Source organism: Stegostoma tigrinum, chromosome 9 (genome assembly GCF_030684315.1).
Source record: "Stegostoma tigrinum isolate sSteTig4 chromosome 9, sSteTig4.hap1, whole genome shotgun sequence".
NCBI classification, from domain to species: domain Eukaryota; kingdom Metazoa; phylum Chordata; class Chondrichthyes; order Orectolobiformes; family Stegostomatidae; genus Stegostoma; species Stegostoma tigrinum.
The window spans coordinates 38,328,426-38,354,755 of NC_081362.1; the positions used below are offsets into that span (position 1 = coordinate 38,328,426).

The following is a 26,330-nucleotide window of genomic DNA, read 5'->3' on the forward strand; positions in this document are numbered from 1 at the left end:
TCATTCAACACAGAATAAACGGCTAAAAATTGGAATTGATTTAGGAATCATGTGGAAAAAGAAGTACTGCTTTCGGTAAAATCATAATGCAAGCCATTTTGAGTAGTAGAATCACCCCTGCATCAGGTAATAGTTACTTCTTCCTCCTGCATAACTAGAACCATAAGTCTGTCATACATACTAGCTGTCCTCTTTCTGTGGAGCGAGTATTCTCTCCACACTGTACTCCAGTGGATCTAGAGCCAATTGCTTCAAATATGCTTATGCTTTCTACATTCAACAGATTTACCATCCAAATAACTGCAACATAAATCAAAAGTAATGTTCATATGCTTAGTGGAACACCATATACTCGTCCTGAAATCTTAAACAAATCACATTAGTTCAAATGGTTTAGGCAGTCAAAATTCATTTTGTAATTTTTGTAAATTTACACCAAATTAGCTGTATGGGTATTCATGCTGTTAATTACTTTAATTAAATGATCTTTGATAATGGCCTGATTTTGGTATGCAATTTCATTATTAAATGAATATCCTTCAAACATCGTCACATATCTGGTCAATACAAATTCTGTATTTCAGCTGGTAAGTATAGCCTGAACTAAATCTCGGTAACAGAATAACCTTCACACATTCTGCATTAATTTGCTATTGATCAGCAGTTCCTAATGCTGTATTTTATTGGAGAATATTACATTTCCAGCAGTATTTCATCAGCTTGCAGATGACAATCTTGGCCACAAGCCTATACAAATAATCAGCAAGGAATACTGGGGAGTTCATTGATGGTGAGTGTTCAGGTTTTCACTCCACGGGCTGTTTTACCTAATATGGCATTATCTCCTCTTAAACAAGGTACTGGGTATGGATTGAAGAATCTAAACCACATTTATTACTACCAAATATTACGTTCCTCAGGTAGATACGTATCTGAGCTAACATTATGCCACTAGTTTATAGGGAATAGTGTTTCCAATAGAGTATGTCATCTTCAAACGATACCTCTGTATAAATCGCGGGACCTGCGACTAAAATGATATCATGATCAGAATACCTTTGAGACATACTCAAGAGATACCCATTTCTTCAAAACTCTCCCAAATATTCTTTCTGGGATAAGAGAGATAGGTTTACAATTTCTATTGAAATATACAATGTGTGATCATAGGACATGGTACATACACTATACTGAAATGTTAAAATGCAGATAGAATCGAGTGGCAAAGTACTCCTCTACGTTTAAAAAGAAACTGCTTGACAAAGTGTTGTTCACAGCCTTGGGACACTCCGAACAAGTGTCATATTTGAAGAACGGATATTGTACATAAAGAGAAAGGAATTCGGGCATTACAGGTGTTCACAAAGTGCATGGAATCAGTTCATTTTGTTCAACCGAGAAGTCAGGAAACACGACCCGGTGCCTCCATGCCTTTTTTTTTGGGGATCAGTGGGGATGGGGCAAAGATGATTGGAATCCATGTGCCATTCATTGTCAAATTCCCTGGAACATCACTTGAAAAACTGCATAAACCTAGAGTGTGTGATGGCACACTTTCTTCTCAAATTGCAAAATGAATACCATGGCTAGAGAACATTGAAAATAAATGCACTAGATTTAGTTGGTACAAAAAAGCCAAACCTGAATTCAAATATCCAGGCTCCATAAAACCACAGGCATTTTCCAATAGATTAAATATTTATCCATTTCTTCTGCCAACAAGGGTCAAATCAAACAGAATTGATAGGAATATTGCATAGAATTCAGTAAATGACAAAATAAAAAGGATAGGGAAGTCCAAGATTTATGCTGCTGCTCCAGGCTGGAGCAATCTCAAAAGAAATTCTCCACACAGGTCACATTGCACTCAATTTTATCCCAATGGTCCCAACTGGTGTAGTAAAGATAAGCAAATTCAAGCATCTGGTTGAGAGAACAAATTGTATTACTGGCATGGTATATTCTAATTGGATGCCCGATTGGTTTTATTTGTTGTTAGCTGTTCCAACAGTTTACATAGGCATATGAAAAGTGCACTTGCATGGATGTCTAAAGATACATTGGACTAAATTCTGATCCTTAAAATTTCCAAATGTTTAAAAGCATTTTGCAGCCAATGACTAAAGTGTGATGAGGTGGCGATACTTCAATACCTTCTAACTTGCAATTATAGAATTCTTTTCATATTAAGATATGAAAAACATCAGAATGAACAGTATTGTTAAAGCATAGTCTCCACTGTGCAATGAATAACAGCAAGTTCTAATGAACAGAATAATGATAAAGTAAGTAACCAGGTAATTGGCTTTAGTGGCATTGGTTGAGGAATAAATTTGACCAGGACATGAAGAACAACTTTCTGCCATTCTTTGGATAGTATTTTACGTTGGACATCTAGTAGAGGAAAACAAGGAATCAGTTTAACACCTCATCTGAGAAAATTTGCATCACCAAAATTTGCAGCACTTCCTCAGCACTGCATTGGAATGTCAGCTGGATTATTCATTTAAGTCTTCGCAGTCGAGCTTGAACCAGTGACTCTCGGACTTAGTCAAAATATTATCACAAAATCGTGGCTGAGTATACTACTTCCCCAATTGTTCACATAAATAACCTGAAAGTTATAAAGTAGATGTGGGTGAGTGCATGGTTATGGAGATGGTGGTGTAACAAACAGAAAATACTGGAAAAACTCAAAGGTCTAGAATATCTGCACAGAAAGAAACAGAATTAACACACAGTCCAATATCTCTTCTTAACATGAACTATACTTCTCTCTCCACAGGTGCTGTGAAGGCCTACCAAGTTTCTCTAGCATTTTCATGTATTAGTTTCAGATTTTCAATGCAAGAACATAGAAAAAAGGAGGAGTAGGAGTAGACCTGTCCAGCCTGCTCTGTCATTCAATAACTCATGGCTGAATTTTTCGTGGACTCGGCTCCAACTTCCACCTGCTCATCATTACCATTAATTCCTTTACTGTACAAAAAAATACTATCTTTGCCTTAAAAACATAGGTTTTATTTGGTGATGGATTATATCCTCCTGCACACTGCTAAGTTGTTAGACATTTGCTTGCCATTTTTTCCTAAATGAGCTCATTTCTTTCTTGCCTCTCCAGGGAGAGGCTGGGCAGCTGGTAGATATACCACAAATCTGGCAAGTCGTGTTTTGATTTCCCAATAGTCTGATTGAGGTGGCTAATCCTTCCTCATCCGAGGGTGGAAAAGCATACATATTGCCCGAGCTCTGCAGCAATGGTTTATCCAGTGAATTGCTGAACCAAGACCACAAAGGCCCCGTACCAATCCTTAGTTTGTGTCACGTTAGCATATCTCATCCAAAAGCTGCGTCAGAGGACCACTGCCAGGTTACAACCTAAAGTTCCTGCCACAAACTCAAGAATCATAGTCATAGAACATCTTCATCACACCCCCCCAAACACATGCCTTTGTTTTGCCAGTTTGCTTAAAAAGTGCTACATTACATTTTTGCAGCTCCAGAAAATGTCAACCACCTGAAAAAGGTCTCTCTCATTTCAAGGGCATACAAGCATAAGAATTAATGAGAAGTAGGCGATTAGCTAATAAGCATATTCTGCAATTTAACAAAATAATGGCCAATCGGTTTCTGTTTCTAATTCCACATTCTCATTGACCCCGATAATCCTCAATTCTCTTACTTAATGAGAGTCTAACTATCTTGCCTTAAAAACATACAATGACTCCACCTCCATGTTGAGACAGAAATACAAAGTCTTTTCAACCTTTAAGAGAAAGAAGAAAGTTCCAAATCTCCAAGGATTATTATCACATCCAAGATCAGGAAGGAGGTTAAAAATTATGAAGTTGCCCTGCTGAACTCTCACTATTCAATACGTTTATCCCAAAGCCACCTGGGTCATCATCTTTCGTCAGATCTGGAAAAAAAAAGAAGTGTTTCTTAACCTGAAGTGTGAACTGTCTCTCATCTTTCAGACCCAGCATTTTTGTTAGATCAGATTGCCAGCATGCAGAATATTTGTCCTTTGTTTCAATCACTAACTTAGCCAGTTTTCAAAGCAACACCATAATAATGGGAAAAAAGTGATGTTGGTTCCTTGTTCACATTGTTTCATAGGCCAATCAAGGGCACGAAGGCATTTGAGGAAATTTTCAGATTTTGTTATTAGTGCGAATTTTAAAACAAAAACAAGAGTCTTGGAGAATCCTACTATGCCATTGGGTTTCCTTTTTAAATACAACTCTGTGCATATTATACAGAAGTGTTAAAATGAGATGAGTGAACAAGTGAGCAAGCGAAAGAAAGGGAGGGAGGATCAAGTGCCACCCCTTTTTTCCCTCATTTGATAATAGCTGGCTATTTATAACATTTGATTGCCTATTCAGAGATTAACTGTTAAGTGTCATGACTGTAAAAGACACAGATTAGTCTCCTTGTAAGGGCATTTATTGTATTTAGCATCTGCACAAAAGCAAAAAAAAAATCCTCTGACCATACTGCATCAATTCAAGACTTCAAACAAGTTAGTGGTAGGACAGGCAAAAATGTCTTAAAGTCATCCAATAAAAATGAATGGCAAATGGATCTTGTGGATCGATGACTTGTATGATTTCAGACGGGACTCAGAAGTCTCTGGATTCAGTGCTGACACATTTTTTAAAAAAAGCTAGTGATGGACAACTTGTCTATTCTTCTGGAAACAGTGGCTTCTGGGTTATTTTTTCTAGAAATGCCTGCAGCATGCAGATGACTAAACAATAGGCAGGGCTTTAATTTGCAGACTGGATGGAAAATTGGGCAGAATATGCTCACTCAGGAATTCTGCTTTGCTGTGTCTCCTCCTCCTCCTCCTTGGCCTACTGAAAAGCAGTATCTTAAATACATGTGAGGAGTTAGTTGGCTCATAATATGATTCCACTCTTGCTAATTGACTAATTAACCAATCATAGTACCTGCAAATTGATTCTCAGTCTTCAATTTAAATATGTAGAAATCATTTTCTATCCTTGTGGATTACAAAGATCACTGTCTACAAGTTATGTAAATGAATCAGGAGAAGGTCCATTCACAGTCATTTAAGGTGACCGATGGGGTTTTAGGAATAGGCCAACTCATTTCACTGCCTTTAGAATTTTTAAGGCGTTTGATGCAAATGGTAGCTATTTTAGCAGTTGTTGTCTTGTATTATTACAACTTTGCCCCAGTCTTCTAAAATGTCAGTAAATTTCAGCCCATTAAATACATAAAGCAATGCATTATATCAAGTGATTTTATAATAGGTACACCATTCTACTAAAGATTTTGTATATTTGTGGGAAAGATTGTGGAGATTTGAGAATGTGTGAAAGAAAGCTATTAGCGCACAATAGTAAAAAGGTTGGGCTTTGCTGATTACGTAATGGAACAGACCACTCAACTGCTTGTGAGAAAATATTAGCAAGTCAACTACAACCTACTACATAGCATGAGTAGAAAGTTAAACATTTCCTTTTGACTATTCACATTTATAACGTTACCTGCACTGTGGCAAAAATCCCCACAATGCTTCACAGACAATGACCAAACTATATTCGACTGACCACAAAGAAATACTAGGATGCAAACTTATACATTTTAGATCTTGTGTTTATTGATCAGTGTTTTAAAGGAGATATGAGTGTGTGTTCCAGCCTGAGATTAAGAGGGAAATTTAAGAACAGCTGAATGAGAGCAGGGAAAATTGGGAATACACAAACATAGAAGACAGGAGCAGGTGGTGGCCTTTTGGGCCATCGAACCTGCTCTGCCATTCACCACAATCATGACTGATCGTCCAACTCAATAGCCTGATCCCGCTTTCTCCCCACACCCTTTGTCCCATTCACCCCAAGACCTTAGTTTAGTGACTCGAATAGAGAATGAGAAAGAAAATAGTGGGAGCTCAGGGTCTGGTTATAATGACCAAGTTCATGCTGAATTAAATGGAACTGGAAGACAACTTGTCCAGCTTCAGTTAGAGAGAAAGTTCTCCAAGAAAATTCACATTATGCAAGACTAGATCTCAAGTTAAAAATCCAAAAAGGCCAGGAAAGAAAAGGAAAAGATCAGAAGTCATACCTTGGGAACTAAGAAGCCTTTAGGACTTGTTCTGGAACAATTCAACATCTATTTAAAGCGTGACAGAACAAGTATATGATAGGTTTTTCATGTTATGTTACAAAGCTTTATTCCGAAGTTTAAGTGATGAATTATGTACAAAAATAATGTTTAGTTAACACAGGAAACATCTACTTGCAGCTCTTTGAACAAATTGGAAATGCTGGTTATCAATTTTTATATAACAGGTCTCATAACAGCAAGAACACAGGAGAGCACAGTCCCAAAACAAATAAAGGAGGTTATCTGGCTCAAGTTTTCAGCTACAAAGAAATTAAAAGCAATAATTGATTGCAACCAGGAGATACAGAGGAGTGGTGTGACTTTGATAAGAGCATCTTAAAACTGCAGCACGAAAACCTAACTGAAAAAAATAGGAAGTGTTGCAGGAAAAACAGGCACAGTTGCGAGGCAACAGCATTCACGTAAGCACATTATATTGCAACATTTTACCTATAATGATGGATTATATGTTTACTGAAGAGCATCAGTCTACCACAGGATTTGGACCTCAGATTAAATGTGCATAGTTCTTGTCAGGTTCGAGGTGCTAACTGTATTTATAGCCAAAGTTCTCACAATAACCTCAAGTTTTTAAATCCATTTTCTTAATTTTCAGCCACCAAATCAGATAAACGGCTAGATATTTTGCATTCAGCATAATAGTTACAGTATAAATGTTGGCTGTGATACAAGCAGAACTCTAGGCTCTTCTAGGAAAATTTTACAATCTTTTTTCCAAATCCCTCAATAGCGAAACCAACCTCATCCCCAAAAATCTTCGAAATCTTCTGCAGTCCCAGAAACCCTGCATGTGCACTCCTCCAATTCCAGTCTCTCAATAACTGCCAGTTCCAATTCCTCCACTGTTGATGGCTACCATTCAACTGCTAAGGCATCGAGGTCTGGACTTCCTCAAAGCACCTGTGTCTGCACCTCACCACCACTTTCTCTCCCATTCATGTGATATGGACATTGCAGGCTACACCAACATTAAATATACGAGTGGTGGTAACCTACCTTCCTTGGGGGTGTAGGTAGACCCATTGTGCTGTTATGAAGATATTTCTAGACCTTCATCTAGTGATAGTGACTGAACAGCAATCAAATTCCAAATTAGGACAGAGAGAGACTTGGAGCAGTACTTGCAGTTGTAGTGTCCTCAAGTGTCTGCTGCCCATGTCCTTATACTCTAATTGCTTCTGTGAAGTGTTTTGGAATATTTTAAGATGTTTAATATGCTTTATAAATAGAAGACATTGCTGCTTTCATTCTTGAAGAGTTCTATTTGATGTTGAAACAGACATCAGGCAGCTGGGACCTTAGTTTAGTGACTTTCAAAATAGTAGCTCTGAAAATATGTGCACTTTTATGGTAGCATATCTTAAACTAATGACAATCATTAAACACCTTAACAGGATGTGATGTCTACCCAATGGAGAATAGTCCATCCAAAAGCAGCAAGGTACAGATTAGGTCAGCAATACTTAGCTTCCTAGCAAGAATTATCTGTTCACAGCCTTATCTTCAAATGAAGAACCCATAATATTGTTTCATCAAGCCTAGAGTATGATGCATACATACAGGTCAAACAGATGGAGAATGTGACAGCTTTCCCTCAGTAAGGCAATGAAGTTATCGGAAATTCAGGATACGATTGCCAACAGGCAAGGAATAGCGAGAAAGAGAGTCTGAATATGCTGGGGCTATTTGTCCTGGAGTTTCAGAGTCTGAGAGGTGACCTTACAGAGGGTTTTAAAATCATGAGGGGAATGGCTAGGGTAAATAGGAAAATCTTTCCCCCAGGGTAGGGAGTCTAAAACTGGAGGGCATAACTTTAAGATGAGGGAAAATATTTAAAAAGGAACCCAAGACGCAACTTTTTCATTCAGAGGGTGCATGTATGGAATGAGCTGCCCGAGGAAGGAGGGGAGGTTGGTACAAATACAACATTTTTAAAAGGCATCGGATAGGTATATGAATAGGAAGGGGATATGGGCGAAATGCTGGCCAGTGGGACTAGGTTTATTTAGAATACCTGGTCAGCATGGACCAGTTGGACCGTAGGGTATGTTTCTGTGCTGTATATCTCTATGACTCTACAAATGTCTAAACAGACCAACTTTAGCAGGATAGCTGTAGATGCCCTGGTTCTTGAACAAAATTAGCTCCAGTAATCCTCAAGCAATAAAGATTGAATACATCACTAAGTCCTATGAACTTCTCAAACATTATGTCAGCACTTATGCAAAGAACAAGCTTTTTACAATCTTTCAAAGTCACTCATTTGACCAATGGAGCTGAAAACCATTAATAACTAGAACCTTCTATACCAGCATAATTAGACTGCAAGAATATATTTATTTTGTTAAATTATAGCATGAGACACTATTAGAGCTCATTTTTCTCTAAGGAAAATCAGTTGGGTAATAAATAAATTACAAGTTAGACATTTTTAATGAAAAATGAATACCATATAAAATATATTCATAGAAAACAAAGAATTGCATCATTGAAGAGATATATATAGATGCAGAGTACAAGAGTCAAGTACTAATGGCAAATTTGTACAAGATGTGCAATTATGCTGATATTGGAAAAACCTTAAAGCTAAAACATAAAAATTCACCAGGAAAATGCCAAGGAGAGGTAACTAGAGTTCAAACAAAGAATTAAAAGGGTACAGGGATTACTTCACTGAAACTCAAGCTAATTAAAATGTCTTAGAATGTTGTGAAACTTCTCCATGGGGAAAGATTATGCCCTTTGGAGATTCAGTGATGGCTGAATTGACAATTTATCATTTTCACTCAAAGTAGAGACATTAAGCACACTTTCGCCCTAAAACACAATTACTGGAACATGGTATGTTGTTCTGGATGTGAGTTTGCTCGCTGAGCTGCAAGGTTCGTTTTCAGACGTTTCGTTACCATTCTAGGTAATATCATCCGTGAGCCTCCGACGAAGCTTAAGATAAATAGAAAGCGGGACATAACACCAGCGCTTTGTCGGAGGCTCACAGATGATATTACCTAGAATGGTAATGAAACGTCTGAAAACGAACCTTCCAGCTCAGCAAGCAAACTCACATCCAGAACCTCAACCTGAGCTACAAATCTTCTCAAAACTCGATAGTATGTTGTGTCACAAAGAACTCATGAGGCAGAGGCTATTGCATTGTTTATCCAAGTTTTCACTTTTAAACAAAGGAAGGCAGGTTTAAGGAGACCCCAGGAGGTAGTAGCGCTACTCTTGGTCAATTTGTGCCAACACACACATAATAAAATTAACAACCTTCAATACTACCTCTTTCTATGGCTCTATGTAATGGGAAGAATTGGACAATCTTCTCTTTCCCATATACACAAGGGCTGAATTTTCCCTGGCAAGGCGAGATGGACATGCTTGCATCCAAGGAGTCAGTTCCTCTATTGAGAAAATAGGTAATGCTGCGACAGATTCAGAGATTGCCACTGCACTCTCTTCATTCTGACAGGAGAGTAATTAAGACAATTAAAACATTTATTTGAACTCTATATTGACTTTCCAACCCAATGCACTGTTCCATGCTATTTTTGCATCTCATCAGGTTGACAGAGACAAGTGCACTTTGGGAAGTTGTTGCTCAGTGAGAACTGACCGGCTCGCAAAAGGTACGATGACTGAAATAAGCAAGCTTGAGGAAAGTCAAAATGAAAGGCTGCTGTTGACTGCAGTTATTGCATAGTTTTCTGACAACAACAACTTTTTTCACAAATAACAGGTGTCCTAGAGTTGTGTGCTCAACTTCAACACCTTGCCTACAAAGACATGCATTCAAAATGGGAACTGCATATTTCACTATTCTTCGAACACGTAGGAAGAAATGCAGCTTGCTCCAATCCAGTAGCCACAGCAACAGGAACTGCACCTTTGGCAGTATTGGACTTATGTACATTGAGTTGGTATTCAAAGGAAGCAAAGGGCTAGGATTTCTGAAGAGTCATAATCTCTTGCAGACTCCTACACTTTCTTTTTTAAAAAAAAAAGAGAAAAACACAACAAGCAGCTCTGCATTCCTAGCAGGAGATTCCCATCAGGGATCCTTCATAAATGCAGAGCCAAACAACATTGTGACAGGTCCCTCGTAGAGTAGAAAAGTCATGGGAAGGCAAGTTATTATGTTCAGCAGCTGTCAGCTGCTGTATTCTGAAAGTAAAATTCCAGCATCAGCAACAGCCACTTTGATGGCGTAGGAAGGTGTCAGGTCCAGCAGCAGAAAAAGGTGAGGTTGCAGCCAACATGTGCCATGGGTAATAACTGACTCAAAACACTGATATCTTGTGCATCAGGGTCTCCAACGATACTGACTTTGACATGAATGAAGGCATTTGTACCTAGAAGGCTGGTGACATTACATAATTTTGAAACAAAAAGGAAATGGTGTGCAGATACATAGATCCCTTAAAATGGCCACCCAAGTGGACAGGGTTGTTAAGAAAGCATATGGTGTTTTGGCTTTCATTAACAGGGGGATTGAGTTTAAGAGTCGTGAGATCTTGTTGCAGCTCTATAAAACTTTGGTTAGACCGCACTTGGAATACTGCGTCCAATTCTGGGCGCCCTATTATAGGAAAGATGTGGATGCTTTGGAGAGGGTTCAGAGGAGGTTTACCAGGATGCTGCCTGGACTGGAGGGCTTATCTTATGAAGAGAGGTTGACTGAGCTCGGTCTCTTTTCATTGGAGAAAAGGAGGAGGAGAGGGGACCTAATTGAGGTATACAAGATAATGAGAGGCATAGATAGAGTTGATAGCCAGAGACTATTTCCCAGGGCAGAAATGGCTAGCACGAGGGGTCATAGTTTTAAGCTGGTTGGTGGAAAGTATCGAGGGGATGTCAGAGGCAGGTTCTTTACGCAGAGAGTTGTGAGAGCATGGAATGCGTTGCCAGCAGCAGTTGTGGAAGCAAGGTCATTGGGGTCATTTAAGAGACTGCTGGACATGTATATGGTCACAGAAATTTGAGGGTGCATACATGAGGATCAATGGTCGGCACAACATTGTGGGCTGAAGGGCCTGTTCTGTGCTGTACTGTTCTATGTTTTATGTTCTATGTTCTATTTTTCTAATCAACCGCATGTGGGACTTCAACCCAAGCCTCCTGGTCCAAGTGTAGGGACTCTACTACTGATCCACACAAAGACCCCAAACAATTTCCATCAGTCCAAAGGTTTACTGATTACACATCAGATGAATCATTTGTCTTTGTTAATTGAAAGGACTTCAACTTGTTTATGGGGCCACAAGATCATCACGTATGGGTCCGCATCAGGCATTGAGAGTGCCACTGTGACTGTTTTATCTGACATTAGGATCCACCCATGTTCTCTCTAACAAATAGCCTCCAGGGGTAGTGCCCTGGAAGGCAGAGGATAGCCAGTCAAGACCCAGCTGCTGACTCAGTGATAAACTCAAAAGATACAGTAGAGGTACAACGGGAACCACATCACCATCAATGCAGCAAACTAATGCATTGGTCAAGATGAGGTCCCGCTGTCTTGATAGATTCAGAGACGTCCTTCAATATGAAATTGGAAGGGATTCTAGAAATGTCATGGCCTGCTGTGCTTATCACAAGACACTACAGAGGGGAGAGAGACATGGAAAGCATCCTACAACCTCCAAAAAGAGGAGAAACTCGATGTGCCATTGGTACCAGAGCTCTGAATGCCAGAAAAGTTCATAATAGACTCACCCAAGCCTATTTGGCCTGAAGTGTATTTGTGGCAGCACAAGCTTACCACCAAGATGTTTATATAAGTACCACACCCCATATTCATCTTTTCACATTCACCCAGGAACCAACTGAAGTTACAAGCTTTTCTCAAAGCAAACTGTTATATTTACTAGAATAAAACTGAGCCAGGCAAACAGGGTATGCAGAGAGGAGGCATGAAAATGCCAAGTTCAAATGTATTCTTTCATTTCATTTATGCCTTTTATTTGAATAACAACATGACAACATACATCTGTAAAGACCACTTGGGAAAAGATACAGCTTTCAACCAACAGCTGTGGATGATAATGTTGTAATTTTTAAAAATGAGTTACTAGAGTCATTGTGAATTACATTTGTAACATTGTCTTATTCAAGCAGTAGGGGAGAATGCCAGACAAAATGACAGTTGTTTATTTAGAAAATAAACAATCAGCCTGCAAATGAGAAAACAAAAACCGTAAATTTCTATCTCCCTCCCGTGTAGAGAAGCAACAAAAGAAAATATTCCAGTATGCTCTGATTCACCATTTCTTTCTAAACTGCTCTCCATGAGTTCCCTTGTTGAAAGGGAAAAGGGAAATGACCAATGACCTTTTGTGACAAGAAAACAAGCAATTCCTCAACTCGAGAGTTGGTGTACCTGAAACTTCATGTTGTAAAAAAAAGTTGAAAAGAAAAAGAAAGAAAACAACACAACACATTGACATGAGGGGTCCAAACTGGTACTAGAACTGTGCTTTGACACTTCTTCCCCACTACCCCCATCCATAACATTTCTACCTTATCTTGTCTCTTTCTGCATCTATTTGTACGTGTACGGAAAACTGAAAAAGGAAGAGAATTCAAAGCAAAGTTAGCAATTCATATTTCCTTCTTGTTCTGGATTAAAAAGTTTATACAACATGGTACTCCATAAAACAGAGAAAAACAAAATTCCTATTAACTATTTATTTTAACAAAAAAGGGTGTGAAGATTCTTTGAAGGAGACTATTGTATTATAAATAGGTATTCAAAATAAAATCAAAATTTGCACATTTTGGAACTCTCCAGAGATCACGGGCTTGATTTCTTGCTCAGTACCTTAGCAAGTCACAAGACAAATAAATAAATCCCTTCATACAAATCTTTCTTGTAATATTTCTATTGATTATAAATAATACAACCATTATGGTTCAATGTTAAATGCTGGCTGCTCATTCCGGTGCTCTGAAAGAAAGATGCCCACAACGATGACCCTAAAGCCTGCATTAGTGATGCACTGACTGAGGTCATTGGAACAGGAAGCAACGTGTATTGTTGTCTGAGAGGAAGAGGTCAATAATCCATTGTGTCCAAGAAAAGGGAGCTTGAATCAAGTTGCAAATGGGGACATTCGTACCACATTTAAGATAAATACTCAAGGCATGATGCTGAGAATTTAAAACTGTACTTTACGTACTTTCCCATCCACTATAAAAATCTAAAACGTTTAGGAATTTTCTTACCATCTCACCTACATTATGATTATGAAAGATGTGTTCAACTAGTCTCCCACTGCCTAGCAGCTTTGAAGCTGAAAATTTTCTTCCACAAAATCTATGTGTTAGCATTACAATCCAAAAAACACAAAATACTTCAAGTGTTCAAATCCCAGCTTGAGTATGCGTCACAACAGGTTTACATACATAGAATTTTACAGCACAGAACCACCCCACTCAACAACAATGATAGTCTTTATGTTTCATGCAACATTCAGCAAAATCTATTTCTTTTAACCCACTGATTCACTTCATGTTTACAACTAAGTGCATGAAGGCTATTCACTGCCACCATTCCTTGTGGTAAGAAACCCCACATTCTTGCCACTCCTGAATTCCATTTTAAATTCATTACTGACTATTTTGTTTCCAGAGTCTCTCGTTTTTGGACAACTCTGCAATGAAAACACCTATAGGTTAATACTCTCTAAAACACTTGAATTTTGAAGACCTCTATCAGATTTCCCCCACAGCCCTTTCTCCATTCCCCGCACCCCCAAGGAAAAAAGTTCAGTCCAATGAATCTTTCTGAATAGTTGGTACCCTGGGGATCCACAAGCCTTTGGATAAGCTATTCTAGAAGTTACACCAATAAAAATCATCAGACATGGTACTCAAGTTGAGAAAAATAAGTTTGCATCGTGAAAACCTTTCATATCAAATTTTAAAAATCATATAGATAGAACAACAAATGACACATTAAAAAGATATGGTTAAGCTTAACAGCAAAACAGATTACATTTTTAAAAATAAGAAACTCAATTAATTGGCTATAGTGGGACAAACAATTTTAACTAAATCAAAACCCTACCAAAGCACAAAGCAGATCCACAGCTTCTAGTATCAGTTCTTGGTGACCAATGCGAATTACTCCCAAGTCTTCAAGGTCCTGGTGAGTAATCTGCAGGAGCTGCTCACCATTTATCTTCTCTCGCTCAAAGTTGCGAACATAACACTGTAAGCAATCATCCAGCCCTACACAAAGACAAGATATATGAAAGTTTTAATAAGATTTATTCATCTTCAAAAGTACATGATTCATGCTGAAAAGATGATTCAAAAATCAGTTTTCAAAAAAGATCATTAATGACATGTACATAAACAAGCAACTTGCATTTGTATAGCAACTTTAACAGTCAAACATCAAAATATTTCACTGTAGCATGAACAAACCATGTTTTACAATAAGCCATATAAAGTGTGATAGGCAGCTGTAGCTGTAAAAGTGGGTCAAGTTGGACTTCTTTGAATTAGAAAAAAAGGCCAGAAGGTAAGTAAAGCAATGCAGCATTTCCATTTCCATCACATGCCAGCAGAATATTGCAAAGTGTGTAAATGAACACTCAGGATCAAGTGATTGTGATGTCTACACCAATCATCCAACAAGCATTCAATGTCAGACAATCATAACGAGCTAAACAACCATTTGGGAAAATTACTAGAGAGCCACTGAGCATGTTAATATTCAGCACCTTAAAAAGAGAGAAAATTAACAAGGAAAGAATCATGTTAACAGGTGCTTGACCCTGAAAACAAATTATAATTAGCCTCAACTGGCTCTTCATTACAAAGAGACCTTGAAAGGGAAATAAATGTTCCTGGTTCAAAAGTAAAGGCTGCTACAACATTTTCTCTAAGGCCACAGCTTTAAAAAGAAATAGAATACAGTGATGCATGTTTATAATTGGAGTCAAGTATCTAGAAACACAAGACCACTTGTGGTTAGCCATCTCCTGATGGTCATCATTAACAGGTCCAAAATGGTGGGCAGTCGAGGGGTCATTCACCCCGATTGTCTATTTTCCTCCATGAATAAAGGAAACAAAGATAGGAGAGGTCATTATAGACCAGCTAGTAGCATGTCAGTGGTAGGGAAAATATTGGCAAAAAATTCTGAAGGACAGGATTAATCAATACTTGGAAAGGGAATGATCAGGAATAGTCAGCTGGATATGTTGTCTAACTAATTTAATTGAGTTTTTCGAAAAGGTGACTTAATAAATAGATGAGATTGCTGCAGTTGATGTGGTTTACATGGACTTCAGTAAGGCCTTTGACAAGGTCCCATGTAGAAGCCTGGTCCAGAAGGTAAGTGCACATGGGATCCAAGCCAAGTTGGCAAACTGGGTCCAAAGTGATGGTGGAGGGTTGTGGTGTTTTTTTTTAAAATTGGAGGCCTGTGACCAGTGTACCACAGGGTTCAGTGCTGGGAGCCGAATGTTTGTTATGTATTGTATTTTTTTTTAAACTATTCAGACGTAGGGCATAGTTGTCGCTGGCTGGCTAACATTTATTGCCTGTGACCAGTTGCCCAAAGGTGGTGATGAGCTGTCCACATGGTGTAGGTTGACCCACGATGCCCATCAAGAGGGAATTCCAGGATTTTGAATGTAGAATGTGCAATTAGTAAGTTTGAAGATGGCATGAAAATCTGTAGGTATCATTGATACCTAAAAGAATGGTCTCAGGCTACAAAAGCAGAAATTGCTGGAAAAGCTCAGCAGATCTGACAGCATCTGGGGAGAGAAATCAGAATTAATGTTTCAGGTCAATTGACTCTTCCTCAGAAGCAAATGAAACTTGGAGGTGGAATCCATTCCACGGTGCCTCAGTGGTTAGCACTGCAGCCTCACAGCGCCAGGGACCCGGGTTTGATTCCAGCCTCAGGTGACTGTCTGTGTGGAGTTTGCACGTTCTCCCAGTGTCTGTGTGGGTTTCCTCTGGGTGCTCCGGTTTCTTCCCACAGTCCAAAGATGTGCAGGCTAGGGTGGATCGGCCATGCTAAATTGCCTGTAGCATTCAGGGGTGTGTGGGCTTTAGGGGGAATGGGTCTGGGTGGGATGCTTCAAGGGGCGGTGTGGACTTGTTGGGCCAAAGGGCCTGTTTCCACACTGTAAGGAATCTAATCTAATCATTGAGGATGAGGTCTGAGCTGGAAGGAGTCACCAAGGAATGTGATGCTATTTGGTAAAACTCATTTCCATAGCCGCACGTCAAAATACCAGGAGCAACAGTGAAATTAAGTGATAGACAAGAAAAAGACTAGAATGGAAATCCTGTCAAAGAATAGAGTAGAACTTCAAAAGGCGGGTATGCCTAGAGTTCTGAGGAAGGATCTCTGGACCCAAAACATCAATTCCTGATTTGTCTCCACTGATGCTGCCAGACCTGTCAAGCTTTCTCGGCAATTTCTGTTTTTGTTTGATTTACAGCAGTTCTTTCGGTCTCTGGCTAGTCGGGTATCGATCAACAGGCAAAAAAAAAAATCAGGCAAAGCAATGGCAGTTGGAATTGGGTCTAGGCCCAAAATGTCAGCTTTTGTGCTCCTAAGATGCTGCTTGGCTTGCTGTGTTCATCCAGCTTCAAACTTTGTTATCGTAGTTGAAATTTAATCGGATAAGAGAGGGGTGATGCATTTTGGGAGGACAAAGAAGAGAAGGATATAAACAATGAATGGTCCCTAGGGAGTACTGAGAACAAACGGACCTTTGTGTACAAGTGCATAGATTCCTGAAGGAATCAGCACAGGTAACCAGGGTGAAGGTTTCATACGACTTCATTAGTCAGAACATAGAATACACATTACAAATGACAAACTTTATGCAACATTTGTTAGGCTACAGACGTAATACGGAGAACACAGTTCTGGTTGCAATACTATCAGAAGAATGAGATTGCACGAGGGAAGGTGCAGAGGAGATTTACCAGGATGTTGCCTGGAGATGAGAGGTCTTTGAAGACAGATTGGATAGGCTGGGTTTCTTTTCCTTGGAGCAGGCAAGGCTTTGAGGGTGGTGGTGGGCAAAGAAGTGGGGACGAATTTGATTGAGGCACACAAAATTACAAGCAACAATAGAAGTGGATCATGAGAATCTCTTCCCCATGGCCGACATGTCCAAGACAAGAAGCAAAAGCTTTTTATAAAAAAGTGAGCAGAAAATGGCTTAGAGGAGATGTGAGCATTTCCCCACCCCGAGAGGGTGGTAGATATATACAACATACTGCTTAGGTGGGTGGTGGATGCAGGTACTTTTGCAAAATTTACGCAGTATCTGGATGTGTACTGAAAATGCGAGGGCATAGTAGGGTATGGACTAAGTACTAGTAAATTAGATTAGTGCAATTTGACATTTGTTGGTCAGCACAGACATGGTGGACCAAACATTTCTGTGTCTCTATGACTGTGTTCACATATCACTTTACTCCATATCCTTTAATATGCATCTTAATTTTAAATTAATCATTAATTTAGTGACATTACTGGAAGACCGCTGTAATATCCTCAAAATATTCTGTGCAATTGTATTTCTTAAATTATATCCCAGAAAGGCTTAGTTCTAATCTTTAGGCGGTGTTCTTCAATTCTAGACTGCTTAACCAGCCGAAAGACTTGATCCCAAATTCTCTTTTCTGCTCCCCTAATATTCTGCAAGATTGAGTCAATTTACCCCTTTATCTGGTGTTCCACCTAACTTTGACTTCTCAATTTAACTCTGACAATCTAGGCATCACTCTGCTCAATAAATGTTGAACTCCATTCAAGGCCAACACGTCCTTAAGTGAGGTGTGATGCAGTGCTCACAATGGTTGACCAATGTGTTAACCAGGGTTTTGCATCAAAGAAGCATAACTTCTACAACACCCTAGTATTCTAGTTCTCTTAATACAAAAAGTGAATATTCCATTTGGGTGTGATGATTCCAATATTCAGTGCAAATGTCTTTGTACAGCTATATTTAATTTTGTCACCATGGTAATTTTTCGCACTTTTGAATATCTGTGCTGTGTGTGTGTTTATAACTTTAATTTTAAGTTTTATTCTGAGTTGCCCTTGACTTTCTTTTTGACATGTGTTTGCACTCAAGGGCAGTGGTTCTTCACCAACACTAAATTCTCTTCTGAACACCTCCCATTTTTTAACATTGATCTCTGTAACACTCTTGTCCACTTCACTATGGGTGGGCCTTTTTAAATCCCACTGAAGTCCGCCTTACTCAAATCAAGAATCCTAGTCATTGCTTCACACTTCCTGCTTTCAAATTTCAAATCAAATTTGTACGTAATAAGATTAACAACTAATGGCTAGGGGAAAAAAATCAGATCAGGTAGAATCTGTTTCACTGCAGAGTTCAGATCAATTGCCTTACATCAGAAATGAAGAGAAATACAGATTCAAGTCTTTTTAAGGCAGTGATGGATGGGAGGGTGTAAAAAGAACAAAGTGGAAAATGTGATAAAGTGGAAGCCAGGGGAGATTAAAATAACAGAAGGTCTCACAACGCAACAGTCAAAACGTAGTACTGGTTAGTGAAGAAACAAAGGTTGTGCCCAAATCAGGTGTGAATTGCTTCAAGAGAATAATTTATTTCAAACTATCCGAATGCAACCTGCAGAAACAAATGGAAGGCAGAAAGATCAACTTTGCAAACAAAGAAAAAAGGGGGAGAAACAAAAAAGATGCACAGAACGAGATGGAGGTAGGTCAATTACCTTGCTTAATCACGTTATTATACTTATTGGGTAAATGTTTCTGCCCCGTTCAGCTATTGACTAAATTTGGCTCGAGGACATTTTGCTGCAAAAAATCTTCCAGACACATCCTCTCCACCTATCACCTTCTTCATTCATCTTCAATCTGTCTGCCCCTCTCTCCCTAATTGTTTCAGAACCCCCTTCCCCTCCCCCATTTCTGAAGCAGGGTCTAGCCCTGAAACATCAGGTTTCCTGCTCCTCGGCCTGCTGTCTTCATCCCAGCTCTACACTTTGTTATCTCAGATTCTCCAGCACCCGCAGTCATCTCTCTTAAGATGCATATTCAGACACATCGCAATCCATACTAAAACAAAAATCAAAATTTGCCATAAAAACCACATTGTTACATGTCGGGTGATGTATACAAAAGGGTAATGTCAATAAGAGTTTGATATCCACTTTTATTTCTTAAAATTGCATGGTCTCTAGCACCTACCTACTCCTTAGATTCTATCCCCAGTGAAGTGATTTCATCCACTATCCGCTCATCATTTAAAAAAAATCTTAAGTTGTAGTGTATTAATCTCCTTGTCCTGTCCATTTTGTTCTCATCTGTCAGAGAACTGACTGGTACAGCATGGAAACAGACCCTTTGGTCCAACTCATCCATGTTGACCAGATATCCTAAATCAATCAATCTAGTCCCATTTGCTAGCATCTGGCCCATATCCCTCTTAACTCTTCTTGTTCATACACCCACCCAGATGCACGTTTAAATGTTGTAAATCGCACCAGCCTCCATTTCCTTCGGCAGCACATTCCATAGAAGCATCATCCTCTGCGTGAAAATGTTGTCCTTAGGTCTCAAATCTTTGCTCGTTCCCCTTGAAACAATCTATTTTTGGACTCCCCCACCCTGGGGAAAAGACCTTGGCTACTCACCCTTTCCATGCCTCTCATGATTTTATAAACCCCTATAAAAGGTCACTCAACCTCTGAAGCTTCAGGGAAAAAAAACAGCCCCAGTCCCTTCAGCCTCTCTCCATAGGTCAAACTCTCCAAACCTGGCAACAACCTCAAACCTTTTTGAAACCCTTTCAAATTTCACAACATCCATCCCATAGCAGGGAGGCCAGAATTGCATGCAATATTCCAAAAGAGGCCTAACTAATATCTTATACAGCCGCAAAATCACCATGAATGGCTACCACCTTATTCCCCTCATCTTGAATTGGAGCCCAAAGTTCATTCATCTTGTTACTGATACAGAAAGTTTTAGGGCACATACCAGTACTTTTGCTTTAATTCTTACTCGCTGTTCATCTTTCTTTCTCTCCTAGCTTAATTACTCCAAACTTGTTAGGTTCAACAGATGAAGAGAAATTAAGGCACAATTTTAAAATACTCAAATCATTTTGTTACTTTTTAAAAAACTATTATCTGTATAACCTTTCTGCACAAGAGCTCTTCATTTCTGCCACTGACCCAACAACGCTAACAATTTGCAAGTTCAAAAGTCCTACTGACTGCCCTATTTATCCCATTAAGGCAATGGTCCCATCCCATTACAGACATCCTGTAAAAGGGAACCACTCATCTTACACTACTCCTTTGGTTACATCTTCACCCCCTAATCTGCTGATCCTGATGTCAATTTGCACTTGACCCATACGTTGCTATGTGCAGGAGTAGGGAATTTGGCCCCTCGTGCCTGCTCTGTCTTTTAAAGATCATGATGGTTAGTCTGACAATAACCACCTAATAACCTTTCCAGCCCCTTGCTTACACCAAATCACCTGTTTAAAAAAAAATTCAGAATTCCTGCTTCCAATACATTTGGTGGAAAAGCAACCATGTCTTAAATACATGATCCTTTACTTTTAAAACAGTAAACCCTCAGTCTACATTTTCCATATCCACTGTCAAGAACTGTTAGGATCTTGCACTTTCAATAAAAAAAAGTCACCTCTTACCCCTATCCACCAGAAGATAAGCCCAACTTGTCCAACCTTTCCTCACAAGAAAACTCACATTTTTAAAAAGTATTAGTCTAATAAACCCCTCTGAACTATTTTCAATACATTTACACATTCCCAATACATGGAAAGCCAATGCCATTACAGTATTATTGATGTGGTCTCATTACGTCTATGTAAGAACAGAAGCACAATCCCATGCTTGTTCATCATGCAGGAATTTAATACAACATTCCATTCGCCTCCCTAACTATGTGCTGTACCAGCATATGAATCTTTTGCAAATCATGAACATCTAGATCCTACTGCTTCTCAGAACTTTGTATCATTCATCATTCATCATTTAAATAACGTGCATTATCTTTTATTTTTCATGCCAAAAATGGACAATTTCAGTTTGCCACTTAATCCTCTATTAAGATAGAACCATAAAGACAAAAGGAGCAGAAGTGGGCCATCAATCCATTGAGTCTGCTCCACTAGACAATGAGATCATAGTTGATTTGATAATCCTCAGCACTACTTTCCTGCTTTTTCTTCATAACCTCAAAGCTCTTATCGATTAACAATCTGTCTCAGCCTCGAATATACTAATGATCCAGTTTCAACCTTTTACGGTAAAACATTCCACAGATTTACAACCCTCAAAAGAAATTCCTCCCATTTTTGTTTTGAACACATGACCCCCCCCTCTGTTCAAGATTATGCTTTCTGGTCCTAAACACTCCCAACAAGTGGAACAACTTCTCCGTATCCACTTTGTCAAGTCCTTGAAAGAATTCTGAGGGATAGGATTTATGACTATTTGGAAAAGTATAGCGTGATTAAAGGGAGTCAGCATGGCTTTGAGAGGGGCAGGTCATGCCTTACAAATCTTATTGAGTTCTTTGAGGAAGTCATGAGACAGGTTGACAAGGGTCGAGCAGTGGATGTGGTGTACATGGACTTCAGCAAGGCATTTGATAAGGTTCCCCATGGCAGGCTCATTCATAATGTCAGGAGGTATGGGATACAGGGTGATTTGGCTGTCTGGATTCAGAATTGGTTGGCTGACAGGAGGCAGAGTGTGGTTGTAGATGGTAAGTATTCTGCCTGGAGGTTAGTGCTGAGTGGTGTCCCGCAGGGCTCTGTTCTTGGGCCTCTGCTCTTTGTAGTTTTTATAAATGACTTGGATGAGGAGGTTGAGGGGTGGGTTAGTATGTTTGCTGATGACACAAAGGTTGGAGGTGCCGTTGACAGTATCGAGGGCTATTGCAGGCTTCAGCAAGACATTGACAGAATGCAGAGCTGGGCTGAGAAATGGCAGATGGCGTTCAACCTGGATAAATGCGAAGTGATGCATTTTGGAAGGTCGAACTTAAATGCTGAATATAGGATTAAAGGCAGGATTCTCGGCAGTGTGGAGGAACACCAAGATCCCGCTGTTCAAGTGCATAGCTCCCTCAAAGTTGCCACCCAGGTGGATAAGGTTGTTAAGAAAGCATATAGTGTTTTGGCTTTCATTAACAGGGGGATCGAGTTTAAGAGCCGCGAGGTTATGCTGCAGCTCTACAAAACCGTGGTGGGACCACACTTGGAATAGTGTGTCCAGTTCTGGTCATCCTATTATAGGAAAGATGTGGAGGCTTTGGAGAGGGTGCAAAGGACGTTTACCAGGATGCTGCCTGGACTGGAGGGCTTGTCTTACGAGGAGAGGTTGACTGAGCTCGGACTTTTCTCTCTGGAGAGGAGGAGGAAGAGGGGTGACCTGATCGAGGTGTACAAGGTAATGAGAGGCATGTCTAGAGTCGATAGCCAGAGACTTTTCCCCAGGGCAGGATTGACTGCCACGAGGGGTCATAGCTTTAAAGTGTTAGGAGGAAGGTATACAGGAGACGTCAGAGGGAGGATCTTCACCCAGAGTTGTGAGCGCATGGAATAGTTTACCAGTGGTAGTCATGCAAGTGGAGTCATTAGTGACATTTAAGCGACTGCTGGACATGCACATGGGCAGCAGTGAATTGAGGAGAATGTAGGTTAGGTTATTTTATTTTTGGATTAGGAATATTCCACGGCACAACATCATGGGCCGAAGGGCCTGTACTGTGCTGTACTTTTTCTATGTTCTATGCTCTATGTTCTTTAGAATCTTGCACGTTTTAACAAGGTCATCGCTCATTCTTCCATATTCCAACTACAGTCCCAACCTACTCAACATTTCTTCTGACAAGTCTCTCCATAGCTGGTATCAGCCAACTGACCCTTCTCTGGATTACCCCTAATGTAAGTACACCTATCCTTAGGCAAGGGGTACAAAACTGGTCCTAGTATTCCAGCTGTCTGACTAGTGTTTTGTGTAGTTTTAGCAAAAGCTCCTTACTTTATTTTTCATTCCCTTTTATTTCAAAGGTCAATATTTCGTTTACCTTCATTATCCCCTGAACTTGGACACTGGTTCTTTGTGATTCATTGACAAGAACACCAAAATCCCTCTGTCCCCATTTCTGAAGAAGGGTCCCAACCCAAAACGTCAACTTGCCCATTCCTCTGATGCTCCTCCAGCTCTGTACTGTTATCCCTCTGTTCTGTAGCTTTCTACAGCCCTTCTGCATTTAAATAGTATTCAGCTACTCTCTTCCCATTAAATTGCACAAATCTTATTTCCCCACATTATATTGTATTTGCCAAATTTTTGTCCACTCACTTAACATGTCTATATTTCTCTGCGAACTCAGTCATCCTTATCACTTGCCTTTCCACTTTTGTTTTTGTCATCCACAAATTTGTCATTATTATATTCACCTTCCTCACCAAGTCATAAGTTTTGTCAGTGATTGTGGTCCAAGCATATCGCTTAGTACGGGTTCCCCTACTGAAAATGTCCCTCCTTATCCTCACTTTCCATTAGTTAGCCAAACATCCAACATCATGAACTCCTACCTTAAGTTGCCTGTTTGGTACCTTGCCAAATGACTTCTGAAAATCAAAATACATTTCACCTGCTGCTTCCACTTTAGCTATCCTGCTTGTTACCTCCTCAAAAGAATTCTAGTGAATTTGGCTGACATGATTCCCCTTTATGAAGCCATGCTGATGTGGTTTGACCACACCATGCATTCTAAATACTCCGCTACTATATCCTCTATAACAAGATGAAGATTTTCCTAATAACCCACATTAAGCTAACACGCTTAATTTTATGCAAGAAGAAAACAAAAGAGGTGATATGCTTTGACCATGCCCTTAATATATTTCTTTAGTATCTTTATGCCTTCTTCAGTATGATCTGCACGTTTTGCGACCATACCTTCAGTCCCTTCATCCAAATAAATTATGAACTATAAAACATTGAGGCCTTATGCCTATCACAGAACTAAACCCTGCGGTGCACATATTACATCTTGCCAATGTGAGCTTTTGTTTTCTGCAATAACATTTGCCTCATCACCTTATCAAGTGCACGATGAAAATCTTAACAGAACATCCACCGGTTTCCTCTTAACCACTGCATTTTATTTCTTCATCGAAATCCTGTAACTCCAAAAACCAGAGATAATGGGAACTGCAGATGGTGGAGAATCCAAGACAACAAAATGTGAGGCTGGATGAACACAGCAGGCCAAGCAGCATCTCAGGAGCACAAAAGCTGACGTTTCGGGCCTAGACCCTTCATCAGAGAGGGGGATGGGGTGAGGGTTCTGGAATAAATAGGGAGAGAGGGGGAGGCGGACCGAAGATGGAGAGAAAAGAAGATAGGTGGAGAGAGTATAGGTGGGGAGGTAGGGAGGGGATAGGTCAGTCCAGGGAAGACGGACAGGTCAAGGAGGTGGGATGAGGTTAGTAGGTAGATGGGGGTGCGGCTTGGGGTGGGAGGAAGGGATGGGTGAGAGGGAGAACAGGTTAGGGAGGCGGAGACAGGTTGGACTGGTTTTGGGATGCAGTGGGTGGAGTGGAGGAGCTGGGCTGGTTGTGTGGTGCAGTGGGGGGAGGGGAGATTTTGAAACTGGTGAAGTCCACATTGATACCATTAGGCTGCAGGGTTCCCAGGCAGAATATGAGTTGCTGTTCCTGCAACCTTCGGGTGGCATCATTGTGGCACAGCAGGAGGCCCATGATGGACATGTCATCTAAAGAATGGGAGGGGGAGTGGAAATGGTTTGCGACTGGGAGGTGCAGTAGTTTGTTGCGAACTGAGCGGAGGTGTCCTGCAAAGCGGTCCCCAAGCCTCCGCTTGGTTTCCCCAATGTAGAGGATGCCACACCGGGTACAGTGGATGCAGTATACCACATTAAGCAGAGGTTCACCTGCACATCTGCCAATGTGGAATGTCATCTTGGGGCCTGGGATAGGGGTGAGGGGAGGAGGTGTGGGGGCAAGTGTAGCATTTCCTGCGGTTGCAGGGGAAGGGGCCGGGTGTGGTGGGGTTGGAGGGCAGTGTGGAGCGAACAAGGGAGTCACGGAGAGAGTGGTCTCTCCGGAAATTAGACAGGGGTGGGGATGGAAAAATGTCTCGGGTGGTGGGGTCGGATTGTAGATGGCGGAAGTGTCGGAGGATGATGCGTTGTATCCGGAGGTTGGTGGGGTGGTGTGTGAGAACGAGGGGGATCCTCTTTGGGCGGTTGTGGCGGGGGCGTGTTGCAGGAAATATGGGAGATGCGGTCGAGGGCGTTCTCGATCACTGTGGGGGGAAAGTTGCGGTCCTTGAAGAATTTGGACATCTGGGATGTGCGGGATGTCCAAAAACCACGCTGACTCCACCCAATTAGCTTGAACCTTAAGTGCCTTGCTATACATTATTCCCATAAAATCTTTAATATCAAAGCCATGAAGTTGTGTTACTCAACATTAGGTACAAGAACGACTAATATTTGCCTTCAAGTTCTTGAACACAGCAAGACATTCACATTACTAAACTGTGGATGGCCAAATGGATGGTAGAAAAAGGGTGAGAGGTGGTTGCAGTGGTAACATTAATCCAACACCACAGGCTAATGCTCTGGAATTTGAAGCAAGTCTCAGTTTATGTTCTCCAATAATATCATTAAATGACAGAAATCCATTTGGTTCATATTGTCCCTTGGGGAAGTAAACCTGCTGTCCTTGTCTCATCTAGCCTGGATACAACTCCAAGCCTTCAGCAGTATGGATTTAATTCGATTCTAGTTTTACCATTAACTCTTCTTTGTCAGTGATGCCCATATCTCAAAAGAAAACAAATAGATTTGCGCTTGTTGGGATTGTTGATTGTTAAAATCAGGTGGTAATTGGACAAAGTACTATGTGCAAGAAACATGCTTGCCTACTGAACAATTCTTATATATGACTAATACAGACAACCGTATACAGCAGATAGTACAGGAGCATTAACAGCATGTTTTCAGAGGCAGTCAGGCAAATTGCAAAAACAATGAAGACAAAGAAAAATGTTTTCACGCAAGGAGCATCTGGGATTCAGAACGTACAGCCCAAGCGTGGTATAAGTAAGTT

General features: G+C 40.2%; 1 protein-coding gene across 4 annotated transcripts in view; it reads right to left on the bottom strand.

Moving 5' to 3' along the window:
* The window catches only part of cnksr3 (cnksr family member 3), a 201,592-nt gene that overhangs the window by 91,839 nt on the left and 83,423 nt on the right, over nucleotides 1-26,330 (bottom strand). For all 4 annotated transcript variants that reach the window (XM_048535944.2, XM_048535943.2, XM_048535942.2 and 1 more), the window contains exon 2: nucleotides 14,228-14,391. In XM_048535944.2, coding sequence (XP_048391901.1) covers nucleotides 14,228-14,391 — 164 coding nt within the window. The remainder of the gene's footprint in view (nucleotides 1-14,227; nucleotides 14,392-26,330) is intronic.